At 36.0% G+C, this 14,250-nt stretch overlaps 1 protein-coding gene across 1 annotated transcript in view; it reads left to right on the top strand.

Annotated features, from left to right (window-relative positions):
- The window catches only part of TTC8 (tetratricopeptide repeat domain 8), a 29,916-nt gene extending 25,440 nt beyond the window's left edge, over positions 1 to 4,476 (top strand). Inside the window, exons 12-14 of the mRNA XM_015824284.1 lie at positions 528 to 650; positions 3,743 to 3,826; positions 4,274 to 4,476. Of these exons, the coding sequence (XP_015679770.1) occupies positions 528 to 650; positions 3,743 to 3,826; positions 4,274 to 4,390 (324 nt within the window). The 3' untranslated portion in view covers positions 4,391 to 4,476. The remainder of the gene's footprint in view (positions 1 to 527; positions 651 to 3,742; positions 3,827 to 4,273) is intronic.
- The last annotated feature ends 9,774 nt before the right edge of the window (positions 4,477 to 14,250 follow it).

Genomic DNA, 14,250 nt, shown 5'->3' with positions numbered 1-14,250 from the left:
GAAGCCAGAGCAATCAAGAAGACAAAGAGAAAATCTGCATGCCCCACCCAAACTCTAGGAGTCATTAGCCCCATCACCTGGGAAGCAGGATATGATAATAGGATTAAACCACAGATATCAAGGCCTAGAAAAACACTCAGAAATAGCCTCAAAGTTCATGCCACAGGAACAGGAAACTTCCAAACAGGGCTAGAGGGGGTATAAAAACCTTCTACCCATGTGCTCAGTCTCTTTTTTTCTCCTCTGCTCCTTCTTGCAAGGACCATCTTTCTGCTTCAATAAACTGTAACCTTCTTCCCAAAGCAGTCGCCATGTTTGCTTATTTATTCCCGGCTTGGATGAACCAGGATGAAGACTTACTTCTATCACTCTTTTCATACTCCCAATTTAATCCAGGAAGGTCAGGATTAGAGGAAGCAAGAGTGGCATATATAATCATATCTCCTTTCCAAACTTATAATATCTGAATAGGGGAAAATTACCTGGCATATAGAAACTATGACATATTCTGTGTTTTGACTTCTCAGGGAATAGGTGATATAAATTTGGCTCATCAATGCTTCAAATTGACTTTGGCTAACAACAATGACCATGCAGAAGCCTATAATAACTTGGCTGTGTTGGAAATGCAAAAAGGCCACATTGAGCAGGTTAGTATCAAATGTAAAGGAAGGTGGGACCGTAGGTTTCTGTAGCTAATGTATTTTAGGAATAATGTTCTTTGAGGCAAATGAGAACCATAGTAATGAAGTCTCAGCCTGAAGCATAGGCTGCATCAGTGGTAGGAAAAACAACTGTGCAAATGTCTTTAACCAATCCACGATGGGGTAGGAGAAGGTTTGTTTCAACTTGATATTTACAAAACGTAGTGTTGCAGCAGCAGAACATTCCAGAGTTACAAAATGTTCCAATTCTGTCTATAGGCTGTACCAATATAACTCTAATGGGTGTTTTCAGATCTTTATTCTCTGAATCAGAAATATTTTCTGATATTCTGGCCTAGAATTGTTTTCTCTGAAACACCACAAACATTTTGCAATTTGGAAAATTAAATTCTGGAAAACCATAAGGGCCAGTTCAACATAATATGGAGGAGAAAGAAATTTAAGCTATCCTCATTGAGTCAATTATGTTGTACAGACACTGTAACTAGGTAAAAAAATATGGCAGCTGTAAAGCCCCACTGAATCAGTCCTCCAAGGAAAAGAGTTGCATATAGAGTGCATTGTAAAGTAAGTCCACTGGCAGACTCCTGGAGGTCATGAAACTTGTATTTGTAGCATTGGCTGCCATTCCCAAGCCAAAATCACTGTCGGAAAATGAAATCTACATAATTGGTTTGTGTATATAAATTTCTCCGTATACTTTTAAACTATATAGAGTTTCAGATTTGCTCTTTGGATGACTGAACAAATTAATTACAGTGCTCTTCAACTTGGCAACTTTAAAATGTGTGGATATAAATTCCAAGAATTCCCAGCTAGCATGCTTTAGTTTAGCAGATGAACCATAGCATAACTTAAGTTTCAAAAACATATTTTAATTAAAGCTTTATTCATAATTATCAAAGTTCTTTCAGGCCTACTGCCTCAGTATTCTAGCAGTTACCATGGAAATTATCAAATATACATCTGCACAATCCTTTGCTCTAATAAAAAAAAGATCATGCATTGATGTCTAGCTGGCACTGTAGTATATATATATATGTATAGAATCTTTTCTTTTAAATATTTTCCTTCAGTTTGTTTCCAGTTTCTTTTGCAGTAACTGTAAGGCATATTATAGATTGTCATTTACAGCTTAGTTTAATTACCATTTTCCCCACCCATCCCATACCTACTCACCCGCTCTGCATTTGAGTACACATGTACTTTTCTGGCATTGAATATTGCCTATCTAAATTGATGGTGGGCATGCAGTTCAAATCTTCATATATTTTATAATCATGCAGTTGGACCAGGTGCACAGACCATCTTTCAATTTGAGGATTAGAGGAAATTTCCAGTGTTTTATCCAAACCACTGGTTGTATTTGGTAATTTTATACAGAGTAGTTAGTGTTGAGGTAATTGGTAACAAACTGTATCTTCCAAAATAACATATTTGATTTCAGTCATAGCACTGAATCAGAGCTAGACAAATGGTCATCTGCAAGCAACATATAGCACAGAGGGGGTGCTGCCTGCATCCTGCGGATGGGGCTTTCCTTCTTTGTGTGGACTGGTACTGGTCCACAGATTGGGGGTGGGGACCCCTGCCTTATAAAGTGCATTAGTGCCCCAGGTTTGGGAGCTCAGCCAGGTCTTTAAAGTTTTACAGAAGGCTAACAAAATCTAATCTCCAAAGGGAAGATGTTCCACAGAGGGCCTTCCTCAGAAAAACTTGTCTTCTAGTTACCATCAGCCAACATTCTTAGGCTGATGGAATCTGCAGCATGCCCATCCTGTTTGAGGTAATTGGGTGGGTAGAGACTCTTGGAAAAAGGTGATCCCTCAGATACCCTGGTCCCCAGCCATGTAGGGCTTTATAGGTAATCACCAGCGCCTTGAATTGCATAAAGCACTTGTCACAAGAATAGAGCTATGGGGTAGACACCCACAAGAATGGCTTTGTAATAGGTATAGTTCTGTTTGCACCTTTCCCAGCACAGGATTTTGCTAAAAACAGTTTCTTGGTTTCAGAGTATGTTCTTTTGCTTAAGTGTGAATATATATAATATATATAATTTTGCATAACTGTATGTTGTTAACTACAATATAGAAAGAGTCAAGTAATATATACATTTAAATAATAATAATAATACCGCAGACTTAACAATTGTCAATAAGAAAGACAAATAGCACTTGCCTGCAAGTAAGAACTGATGAGGCTGCAAAATAGACAAAGTAATAAAAAATGAAGAAGCCAGTGCCTGGGACTTTAAAATTCAAACAGACAAGCATCTGCCATATAGCTCCCAAAATTTAACAAGTGTTAATACGAAAGACCCTCCCCCCCAAATTGTATCATATACATTGCAATACTTGGAGACAGCAGAATAGAAGAACTCAAGAAAATCACAATATATAAAGATCTGCAAATGGAATCAGAACTGTGGCAAAAGAAAGCAAAGATAGTATCAATAATGATCGGTGCAATCCCCAAACATTTGGAACATACCTGAACACCACTGGCATTAACAAAATCACCATCAGTCAATTGCAAAGGCAGCTTTATTTGGAACAGCTTACATCATGTGAGGATATCTTTTGATGCTATTAAAACACAAGATCTTCCTATGCCACAATTTTGTCGATAGGTGGATTTGCATTTTTGTCCACCTAAATATCTGGCTGACTGCAATTAATACTACATTACATAATGTGTAGGATATATTAAAAGTTAATTAAAATATGTTTCTGTTTGAGGAAGTGATCTTGGCTTAGATAATAAATCTGAGTTTGACTTGCAAAGAGGCCCTTATTCACAAGGTACTTTGTCTTCTTTGTGTAGGACAAACCAGTCTGAGGGGAGGACAGAAAGTTCAGTTTAATAAAATCAATAAAAACAGATAATATGAGTGCTTTTCATGTATTTAAATTATTCTATAGTGTGTTATATATAAAGTTAAATAGACCAGTGATCCGACTTGGTCTGAGAAAAGTTACTATATTAAAATAACACGGGACAACCCAAGATGGAAAGAGGGGTAGCGATATTGAGTATTGACCTGTATAAATATGAACACTGTTTCTGTGCTTTAGGCAAGAGTGTTTCTGCAGACGGCTTCATCAATAGCACCTCATATGTATGAGCCACATTTCAATTTTGCTGTCTTGTCTGAAAAGGTAATGTCATCACCCTTTTTTCTGTCACATGTACCTGTTTATTAGTTTGTATATCTTAAGTATTTTTGTCCCAAAATTTGCCTGAAAAGTCTGTAGATCAGTTTACAAATAAAAGACAAATCTGATGTACCTAGAAAATTTGATAAAAAGGAAAATAGGTTGGAAAGGAGAAAGAAAAGCAATAAATTCATGAATTAAACTTTTACTGCAGAAGTCTTATATAATTTGCCCATCTGATATATTTGTTCCAGTCTCGTAGTAGCAGTCCATGCATCTGTACTGTGTTCAAAGACAGCCACAAGTAGAGTGCCTTAGAGTTCAAAATGTTGTGCCTTATTATATATGTTAGAATATAAATATTTTTAAAGCAAATCATTGGATGAAATCTTAACATATAAGGCTGTTGGTAGTATTTCTATATCATTTGGTCTGTTTGCTTTTCTGCAGGTTGGAGATCTCCAAAGAAGCTATATAGAAGCTCAGAAGTCCAAAGAAATTTTTCCAGAGCATGCGGACTCTCAGCAACTTATTAATCAGTTAAAACAACACTTTGCCAGACTTTGATGTACCTCCCTCCCATCAAAGAAAATATTTATTTTTCTTCAAAACTGCAGACGTATGCAAAATTATAAAGAATTCTCAGAATATTTTTACATTTATATGCTGAGAATTTTATTCAAACTGGGAGCAAACTGAGGATTTTTATTCTCTCAGAGGCTTAAAAGCTGCTTTAGTAGAATCTTATCTTTTTAAAAAAGAATCCCTGACTAGTAGCAGCATTCATTTTAGGTATATTAAGTGAAGCAAGGCAAATTTTAGTTTACCTCATAATGAGTAATGGGAATATTTCCATACAGGAACTGCTTAAAAATGTACCCTTGTTTCATTCTTTTTTCAAGGAAGCATTTTTTCTTTATTTACTTCCTACAGTAATTGTAGTGATTTTATCTTGTTACAGTAAGCAAAATTGTTCAGTTTTAGACTGTAATTTTTATTTAGGAAGATCACAGGTTGTTATGTGAAAAGCACAAGTGTTAGTGTTGATGAACTAAGGAATGTACATGTATCCCTGTATTGTTAACCTGGTATATATACTATCTCCAGGTTTAAATTCATGGCATTCTTTGCTCATGATTTTGGGATCAATGAAGGCTGTATACCAAAAGGAGCTATTGGTATTTACATAGAAAAGCTTGTTTTCTCTTTCTTTTGCTGTCTAAGTGGGTATTAATGAGGCAGCAGAAACAGAAAGAGAGGTACAGTTGGATCTGTAGCTTCAAAGCAGTGAAACCTAAGAGTGTGTACAAATCTGAATGCCTGACCCCAACAGGGTAGGTCGCCTTTAGAAGGAAAGGCAAAAGCAGTGGCTAGGAAAATATTTGCCCTCCTTAGTTTTCCTTCATTTCTGAATCCAAATTGAATTCTGGACATCAGCAGTGGGAGTTTTGAGAAGTGCGTAGGTCTGCAGTAAATGAACTTCCATCTCATATCATGGATATTTTTGACAACTGATGCATATTCTGGTATTTTTCCTAATGTTACGTTCAGTGAAGGCTCATTTGTTTTAACTCTAAGGGCATTTGATCCTTAATATGTCGATAAAATGGGTGGTTTAACTTTATTTCACATTATCTCCCATGTCTTTATTGTTAAAAATTATAAATGCCATTTACCTTTGCATCGTATGTAAACCCATAAAAGGTTATTCAAGTTTGTTAAAATTAAACGGCCTCTTTTTCCTATATAACCTTTTTTCCTATATAACCTTCCTATATAAGAAACTATTATATAATCCTACCACTTATAGAAATTTCCAGCATATTTGCCTGAAGTTAAAAAACTGTTATTTTTCAATTTAAAAATATTTAGTTTTAAAAAAGCAACAGAACATAGGCAACTGTAGACCACTAGCCATATCAATTTCCAGCTGCAATTTCTCCTATAGATAATTGTGCAGCTAATATTAGCAGTTTGCCAAAAGCAAACGCCTTCATTTCTTTGAAAGGAGACATTTCTGCCCCTCAATTTTTATCTAGTTCCTTATTCAAGCCCATTTATTCATTCACCTGCTTCATTTGCTAAAGCAGACAGAAACTTTAATATTTCTGGCTCAAATCAGATGATGAAAAGAAATGTGATAAAAAATAAGAGGTTTTTCTAAATTTGCAGAGATTTAACCTTGTTCCCATCAGGTTAATTTGCATGGAAATGGATCATTCATTCATTCATATCTATCTAGATCCATTTCCATGCACGTGCACACGCATGCGCGTGCGTACACACACACAAATCACTGTACTCAGGATTAATTTAAATTATTGAAGAAATCTGACAATTCTACAGACCTAAATTTTCATATGTAGTTATGTATATTTTAACTTTTATTTATAATAAAATAAATTCTTTTAACAGATCACAAATTGTCAAAATTCTGGAAACCATTATCATGCATGCTGAATTTATTTAATACTTGGTCTTTTCACCTCTCTGCAATCAAGGGTATTTGAATATTTTCAATATGTAATATATTGCTATGGTCTTGTTATAAGAGATTAACAAGAACATCAGAACAATAAGGCAGGCTTTAGTCTTCTGTCTTTCTGTAGTTTGTGTAAGCATCAATGAACAAGCAAATCAGCTTGGCCTGAAGTAATCCTCCTTTAGTTCATCTAGTATGACAAAGCATAATATGATGAGATGTTTCAGAAAGTAGCCCTCTCTATGGGAAATTTCTAATAGGACAAGTTAACCACTTCATATAGTGGCAGTCTTCCTGAAACATAGCAGCATATGTATGACTTGTAATACTGGGCCAGTGTTCTTTACTGATTATCTTTTACTGATAATATCTGATTATCTTTGTAGTGGGGAAAATGGTACTAAGTTACACTGCTGCAACTATCTAGTACATAGAAAGAATTGTTTTGAAGCTGCCTATATTTCTACACTTCTACATATAAGCAATTGTTTTACATTAGGTAACATTAAAAATGTAGAAAAATAATCTACAGAAGCCTGTATATGGTTTCCTTATTAAGTTTAATTTCCACTAAAGTCTGCAGGATAGAGTGCAATTTGTGATATAATTCTACTCCTTTCAAAATAATTGATTTAATTGCCAGTTCCAAAAGTAAAAACATAACCACAAATATCTATAACTTTCAAAGGCTGTCTTACATCAAAGAAGCTTGCAAAGCCATTGAAGAAGCAGAAAATCCAGTTAAACATAGGACAATATTGGATGTTGCTGATTTCAAACCATTGTAATCTACCTTCATGTTTGAGATAGAAAAAGTCAACTTTGCTAGTTGTATGATTTGAACTGAATGTATGAGATTGCAAAGAGTCCATTGACTCTTTTGATACCAACTGTTGAGCAGCAAACAGTTACGGCCTTCTTGCAGGATTCCTATCAGCAGATGGTGCCCATGGACTACTGCTGAAATCACCATGATCATTAGCTAATGGAATGCTGTAGGGTCTTTGTCATCTGTTATTTGTACTGATTAACAAGTTGGGGAAATCATCTGGAGGCTTGGGTTGAGATGCCATATCTACGCACAATGCCCTATCTGATACCATAGCTCTGCAAATGACATTTGGCACGTCCTGTATGTCCAGCTTCAGAACAGTTTACAGTAAAGAGGCTGCAGTTAAATGCATATCAAACAGTGACAGACTGCTTTGTCAGCCATTGTCTCAATGTTGCACTTCTGCCAAAGGACCAAGTATGCAGTGCAGTGACTTTAATGTATTAGGGCTAACCAAAGAAGCACTTGCAAGAACGACCAAAAACATTTTATACTACTTTAGGCTATTACGGTAATCTATGCCCTAGTCCAGGGGTAGGCAACCTTGGCTCTTTTATGACTCGTGGACTTCAACTCCCAGAATTCCTGAGCCAGCCATGGTGGCTCAGGAATTCTGGGAGTTGAAGTCCACGAGTCATAAAAGAGCCAAGGTTGCCTACCCCTGCCCTAGTCACATCAAGGCTTATCGTAACTGCAAATTTGCCTGAAAAATATTTTGATAATTCTAAAATGCACTATATAATTACTGGTAAATAAGAGATGGATCAGATCTTGTGAATGTATTTGCCTCATTTGTACTTCTATAACTCTCTGGTTTGGTACAGTAACCAAACAGGACAGGTACAGACTCCAACAGATAGTTAAGACTGCAGAAAGAACAATTGCAATCAGTCTGCCTTCCATAGAAGACCTGTATATTGCGCGAGTCAGAAGGAGGGCTGAGAAGATATCTGCAGACCCCTAATACCCTGGACATAAACTCTTTCAACTCCTCCCCTTAGAGTACCGCTATAGGGCATTGTATGCCAAAACAACTAGGCACAGGGATAGTTTCTTCTCTTGTGCCATTACTCTGCTGAACACCTAATTCTCACAGTACTGTCCAATGTTTATGTATATTTACCCATGTTGTATGGTTGTAGCATTATTATTATCCTTATCTTCCTCACTACCCCTTTTATTGGTATTATTGTGATTATTATTACTCTTGTTTTGCATGTACACTGAGAGCTTCTGTGCCGCAGATAAATTCCTTGTGTGTCAAATCACACTTGGCCAAATAAAGTTCAATTCAGTTCAATTCAATTCTTTTTCAAGTGATCTCAGACACTTGGAAGAAGAATCTGGAAGAAGCAAAACCATAGACGGGAGGGAGGAGAGAAAGAAGCCATAATAACAATTTGAAAAATGAAGTAATTAAAGTCTAGGAACTAAGCTGTAAAGCAATCAAAGAGTAAAGAAACTGTTAACAGAGATAAATAGGCAGGAAGGATTGAAAAAGGGAGGGGAGAATTTAATGTTTGGGTGGAGAAAGGAAGCTTTAAGGTTTAAACTCTATATAGGACATAAAAATAAAAACAGAAATGAACAGTTATCTAGAAATGTATAGGAAGAAGGTTTAATAGAGACATGAATAAAAATTCTTGGTATATTTTTAATAATTGTATAATAAAGCACATTTTGTAATAAAAACTGATCTATGTGATTACTGGGATCTCTCAATGATGGATTATAGAGTGTTGCAGTCAGAGCTCAGCTACACAGCCATTTACAATATTAAAGGAGGAACATAAAAATAAACACCCGGAAAGGAAAAGAATTATAATAAAAGAGAAATGAAAAATCAGCTAGAAAATAAATGTAAACTAATAAAGAAGAGGAAATTGTACATGCCGTATTTGCTCCAAGATTTATAAATTTTATGTTCTATTTTCTTGCTAGTTCTGTGGGAAATTTATTATTTCTGTCAACTCAGTCTTAATACAGTAATATTAAAACACAGATTTAAAATTAGCTATGATTGTGTGTACCAGGCATAAGAACGTGTCCCAACTTTTATAAAATGTTGAAAACAGAAAAAAATGAATTGATGATTTATGGCTAGGCCGATTAAATATGGTTGAAAATGGAACATTTAATATAATTTTAAAAAGGAGAGATACTTAACTGCTGTAAAAATCCAAAGTCACTTCTTTTTAAATCCTTTTTACTACTTCCTGTACTTTTTCCCCTTTCCTTCATTTTTCTTTATATATTTTCATGTTTACCTTTCACCTATATAAAGATATCTAATAAAAGTTACAGAGTAGTGTGTCCCAGCTTGACACATGGTTGCATCCAAATTGCAAGGATCAAAGCCTGCAAATGTGCAGCCAGTTGTAAAGGAGTTTGGGCAAAATGCTGATTAGAGAAGGTGAAAGCCGAGATCAAGACCAGTCAGTTGTGAACAAATCCATAGTTCATCGCCTCTTTCTGCAGACTTGCAAAAAAACAGATGAGCTGTGGGTTTGTTCAGTGAAAGGAACCAAGACAAGAAAGAATGCCTGCTAATATGCAGAATGTTAATGCCAGCTTATATGCATATTCAGAAAAGGCAGGCACAGCCACACTTCTCTGTGCATTAATGAGTCACCTGTGGAGATGGTTACCAGCATCAAATTCCTGGGTGTGCAGTTAACAAGTAGGCTGGCTTGGTCGCTCAACAGCAAGACACTGGTGAAGTAGGCACAGCAGCGCCTGCATTTTCTGCATCACATGAGAAAAGTCCATCTTCCTTCCCCTATCCTTACCACTTTCTACAGAGGGACGATCGAGAGCATCCTGTCATACAGCATCACAGTCTAGTTTAGAAGCATCACTGCTTCAGACAGGAAGGCGGTGCAGAGAGTGGTGAGGGTGGCTGGAAAGATTATTGGCAGTTCCCTCCCTTCCATTCAGGACATAGCACGTAAGTGTTGCTTGAGCAGGGTCCGTAAGATTGTCCGGGACACTACACATCCTCTTCACGACCTGTTTTCCTTGTTTTCCTTTCCTTCTGGGAGGAGACTCTGTGGTATCTGAAGCAGAACATCCTGATTCAGTCACAGTTTTGTTCCATACAGTATTAACCTTGTGAACGCTAAAGCTTCCTCCTTCCATTATGGACAGTGATTAATATTTATATGTTACTTATATATAAGGGTGTAGGTCTATATATATGTTGTATATAGTATGTTTAAATGTGTTATGTATGTGTACACTCTGAGAGCAAACAACTGAATTTCATTTTAAATGTGTGCCATTGTGCCCACAGTAAAAAAAAAAAAAAGACAATAAAGGTTATCTGTCTATCTAATGCAGAGGTGGGGAACCATGGCCCTTTTATGACTTGTGGACTTCAACATGGCTGGCTCAGGAATTCTGAGAGTTGAAGTTCACAAGTCATAAAAAGGCCATGGTTCCCTATCCCTGATTTCATGCAGGGGTGTCAAACTGCCGGCCCACGGGCTGGACGCGTCATCCGGAAGCCGCACCCACCCCATTGCCGGCAATGGCAAAACCGTCCCGATACATTCTGCGATGTCACGTGATGTCGCGAGTTTGACATGTCTGATCTAATGGAATAGGATCACTGGTTGACTTGGTGAACAGAGGGTAGATTTGAAAAGGACAGGCTAGTTATTAAAATGTTTGACTGTTGTTTGGACTGAAAAAGATCTGTCAAACAGCAATTAAGTTGAAAGAACTCTGAGATATCTAAGATACCACCCATTTTTACTTCTCAGTTCTTCAAAAGCAGTTTGATTATTCATAACTTTATTGTACTCTTCTCATAAAGCTGAGAATGAAGAATAAACCCATCACTGTTCTGTTCAAATTAGCACATGTCCTGGATAAAGAAACCTTCCCTCACCTCTGCTCTACACAAGAAAATAAATTGCTTACGTTCTCTGTGATGAAATCATGTTTGTTTTGAAATGGCAGAATTTCCTCTATGCTTATGTTGGGGACAAATATAGTTTACAATCTGTCACTACCCCAATAAAATGCCTCTCTTAAAATTTGCCTCTTCTCTTTCTGTTTCTTCTCTTGGTAGAGCAGGAATTTAAAAATAGGGAAGGAGGGTAATGTATTTTGTCATATATTCCAAAGGATAAATTGTTTAAAAGCTATGACAAATTTATGTAAAGATAACACTGTATGAACAATTCATGTGTATATAAGTTGCTTCTATTTAGAGCTAGGGACTAAAGCTATGCTTGTATTTACAACTCATAGTTTATTATAAGAGCCAGAAATCTTCTGTCTTTTACACATGCCAGCTGACTCATTTTTTTCCTTTTCCTTATAGTCTTATCAACTCTTTTCTAACTTCCTCCAAGTTAGCTTCATATCAGCAATTATAGTTAGCTTTCTGCTCTGACTTTCTTTTAAGAAAGTAGCCAATTAACCCTCTACAATTGGCATACAACTGTAATTAAGTCCGGAATTACAACTCTAAGACTTTAGAGTTGTAAATTGAGGAATCACTGTGACCAGACTCGATTTTACAACATTTTTGCAGTGATTTTAAGTGAACACCACAGTTGTTAAGCAAACCCATTGTACCCAATAGGCATGTTTTGCTGGATACTGGAATTAAAAGCTGGAAACTGGCAAAAAATATTGAAAAAACCCTGGTTACATAACCACGGGATGCTGCAAATGGTCGTAAAGTTGAGTCAGTTACCAAGTGCTCCAAAATACAATCACATGACCACAGAGTTTGTGTGTGGCCATCATTATTTTGAAAATGGTTCAAATGGGAAGTCTGTTATAATGATTATTAAGCAACTAGTCATAGGACGAGGACCATCTGTACTAGCATTATATAAAAACTGCTTTTCTACCCCACCTCTCAACTACAATCCATATCCTTGTTTCACATTGCATAATTGTTTGATTTTTATGCTATATAAAATCTGAGCATGCCCTCTGATTTCTCTCTTACAAATAGTGAAACATGCCACCAACAAGCTCCACAGAAATGCATCATTTGTAAAGTTTTCCTTTATGGTGATGTCAGATACACATTGTGCCAGAGCTGACCTAGAAATGCCATTCTCACATGTTGCCAGTGTATTGGAGCCGTTTTCAAACTAATATAGAATTCTTGCATGACAGTATCGTGAGTTCAGTTGAAGGTTGTTATATTTATACAGTGGTAACCTTGCATTTATAGAATTCTCATAGTGCTATACATAAAAACCCAAATCAAATGTTCCTTTAATGGAAAATTAATTTCTGTTCAGTAAAAATTATAGTGAGTTAAATTCTCAGACAAATAGGACTAGGATTGCAATTTAAGGGGCAGCAACAGAATCTTCTACTTGAGGAAAAGGCACAATGAATAAGATTTCTGAAAAGCAAGCCAAAAATGGATTCTGTAGGAACAGTATTCCATATCTCTTAAGAAATGTTAGTAGTGTATCAACATGATAGTGTCTATGCAAATAGCCAATCATCAAACTGAAATCACAATTTAGGTTTTCAGTTTAGCAGTGCTGAAACTATCTGCTTTCCCCAAAAGATCCTGTCTGACTTGATATAAATGAGCATAGCCAAATCTGCTTACTTACACAGACTTCTGCTGACAATCCCCTCTTGGACAGTGGAAGACCATGCACTCTCTTCTAATCTGGTGCTGTCTTCAGCTTCACTTTATATTTAATTTTAATCCCATTTTTCCACTGTGTTCTGTGACTTTTAGTACTAAGACTTGCAGATCCGTTCCATTTTTAGCTATCAGGATAGTGCCATCAGCATAGCGCAGGTTATTGATGTTTCTTCCTCCAATTTTAAAACTATACTAATCTATAGCACTTCAAATCCAGCTTTCCTTAATATATATTCTGCATATAGAATGAATAAATAAGAATATCTTGTCACACTCTTTTGCAAGTGTTTATTTTGCACTTTTTTGTACTCAAATATTCTTTACATATGGATCAGATATTTTTTTCTTACAAATCATGGTATCTTTCTTTGCCCCTCAATGTCAACTTAGTTTTGTTTTGTTTTACTCAAAACAAAATGGTTTCAACAGAAGAGAATATATGTACCACAGGGCTGAACTGTGGAATCCTTAGTGGTCACTGAATTTGATTGTTTACTTGCAGACATTTTATTACCCAACTAGGTAACATCAGAGAATAAAGAATGGTGGGTGCCATTTATTTATCAGTTTTAACATATTTCAAGGCAAATTGGGACTTCTTTGGGGGGGAAATGAGGAGGTACCAATGTTTTTTGCTGTATAGAGTTACTCTTCCCCATCTATAAAATAAAACATTTTTATTGAAAGCCCAAACAGTTCCAGATAACCCTTATCAGGGTAGGTTTCTCAGAGAATATGTGCAAGCCACATGCCATTATGCAGAAAAAAAGAGGAAAGCAAAACAGACCATTTTTCAGATGCTATATTAAATTACAGACAGAAGATGTTTGTGTATCTCTTTGCTCTGACCTGAGTTAATCCATTTTTTTTCTACTATTAGAAATACTATTCTTAATCAACATGATTTTAAGATAAGATGAACCATCACAAATCTATGAGAAAGAAATATGAAAGGAAAAAAAGAAAAGACTTAGAAGATAGGACAATTGGAGAAAGAAATTCATTCAACTAGAATATAGAATACAGATTGTAGAATCATAGTGAGTGAAAGAACAAAACATGCTTCTGAAAGTTTTTCTTCAATGTAGAAAATTCTCAAGTAACTCCTGCAGTGTGGACCCAGTAACTTTACAAAGGATAGAACTTCAGGCAAAGAGATCCCAAAGCATTAATGCCATCTGATAATGGGGAAATATTAAATTTGCCTTGCAGTAACTGTGGGTAGTTTTGTGACATCTGGTTTGAAATGTATCTGCTTTGACATTTTGGGGGGAAATAACTTTGACTGCTGCATTCTTTGTTTTTACTACTGTTTTATAGCTTAGATGTTATTGTGGAGAGGTTTTAATGAATATTGTTGTTTAATATATTTATATATTGCAGCCATCATTCTGCTAATTAAAAAGTAAAAAATAAAGCTCTCCAAGCAAAAACCTATCAACTTCAATGAGTAATGATTTACCTCTGCTTTGCCAGAT

The sequence above is a fragment of the Protobothrops mucrosquamatus genome, unplaced genomic scaffold, assembly GCF_001527695.2.
Source record: "Protobothrops mucrosquamatus isolate PMUCROS unplaced genomic scaffold, P.Mucros_1.0 scaffold2181, whole genome shotgun sequence".
Classification (NCBI taxonomy): Eukaryota; Metazoa; Chordata; class Lepidosauria; order Squamata; family Viperidae; genus Protobothrops; species Protobothrops mucrosquamatus.
Note: the sequence above shows the minus strand (reverse complement) of the source record. Positions and strands in the feature narration are given on the sequence as shown.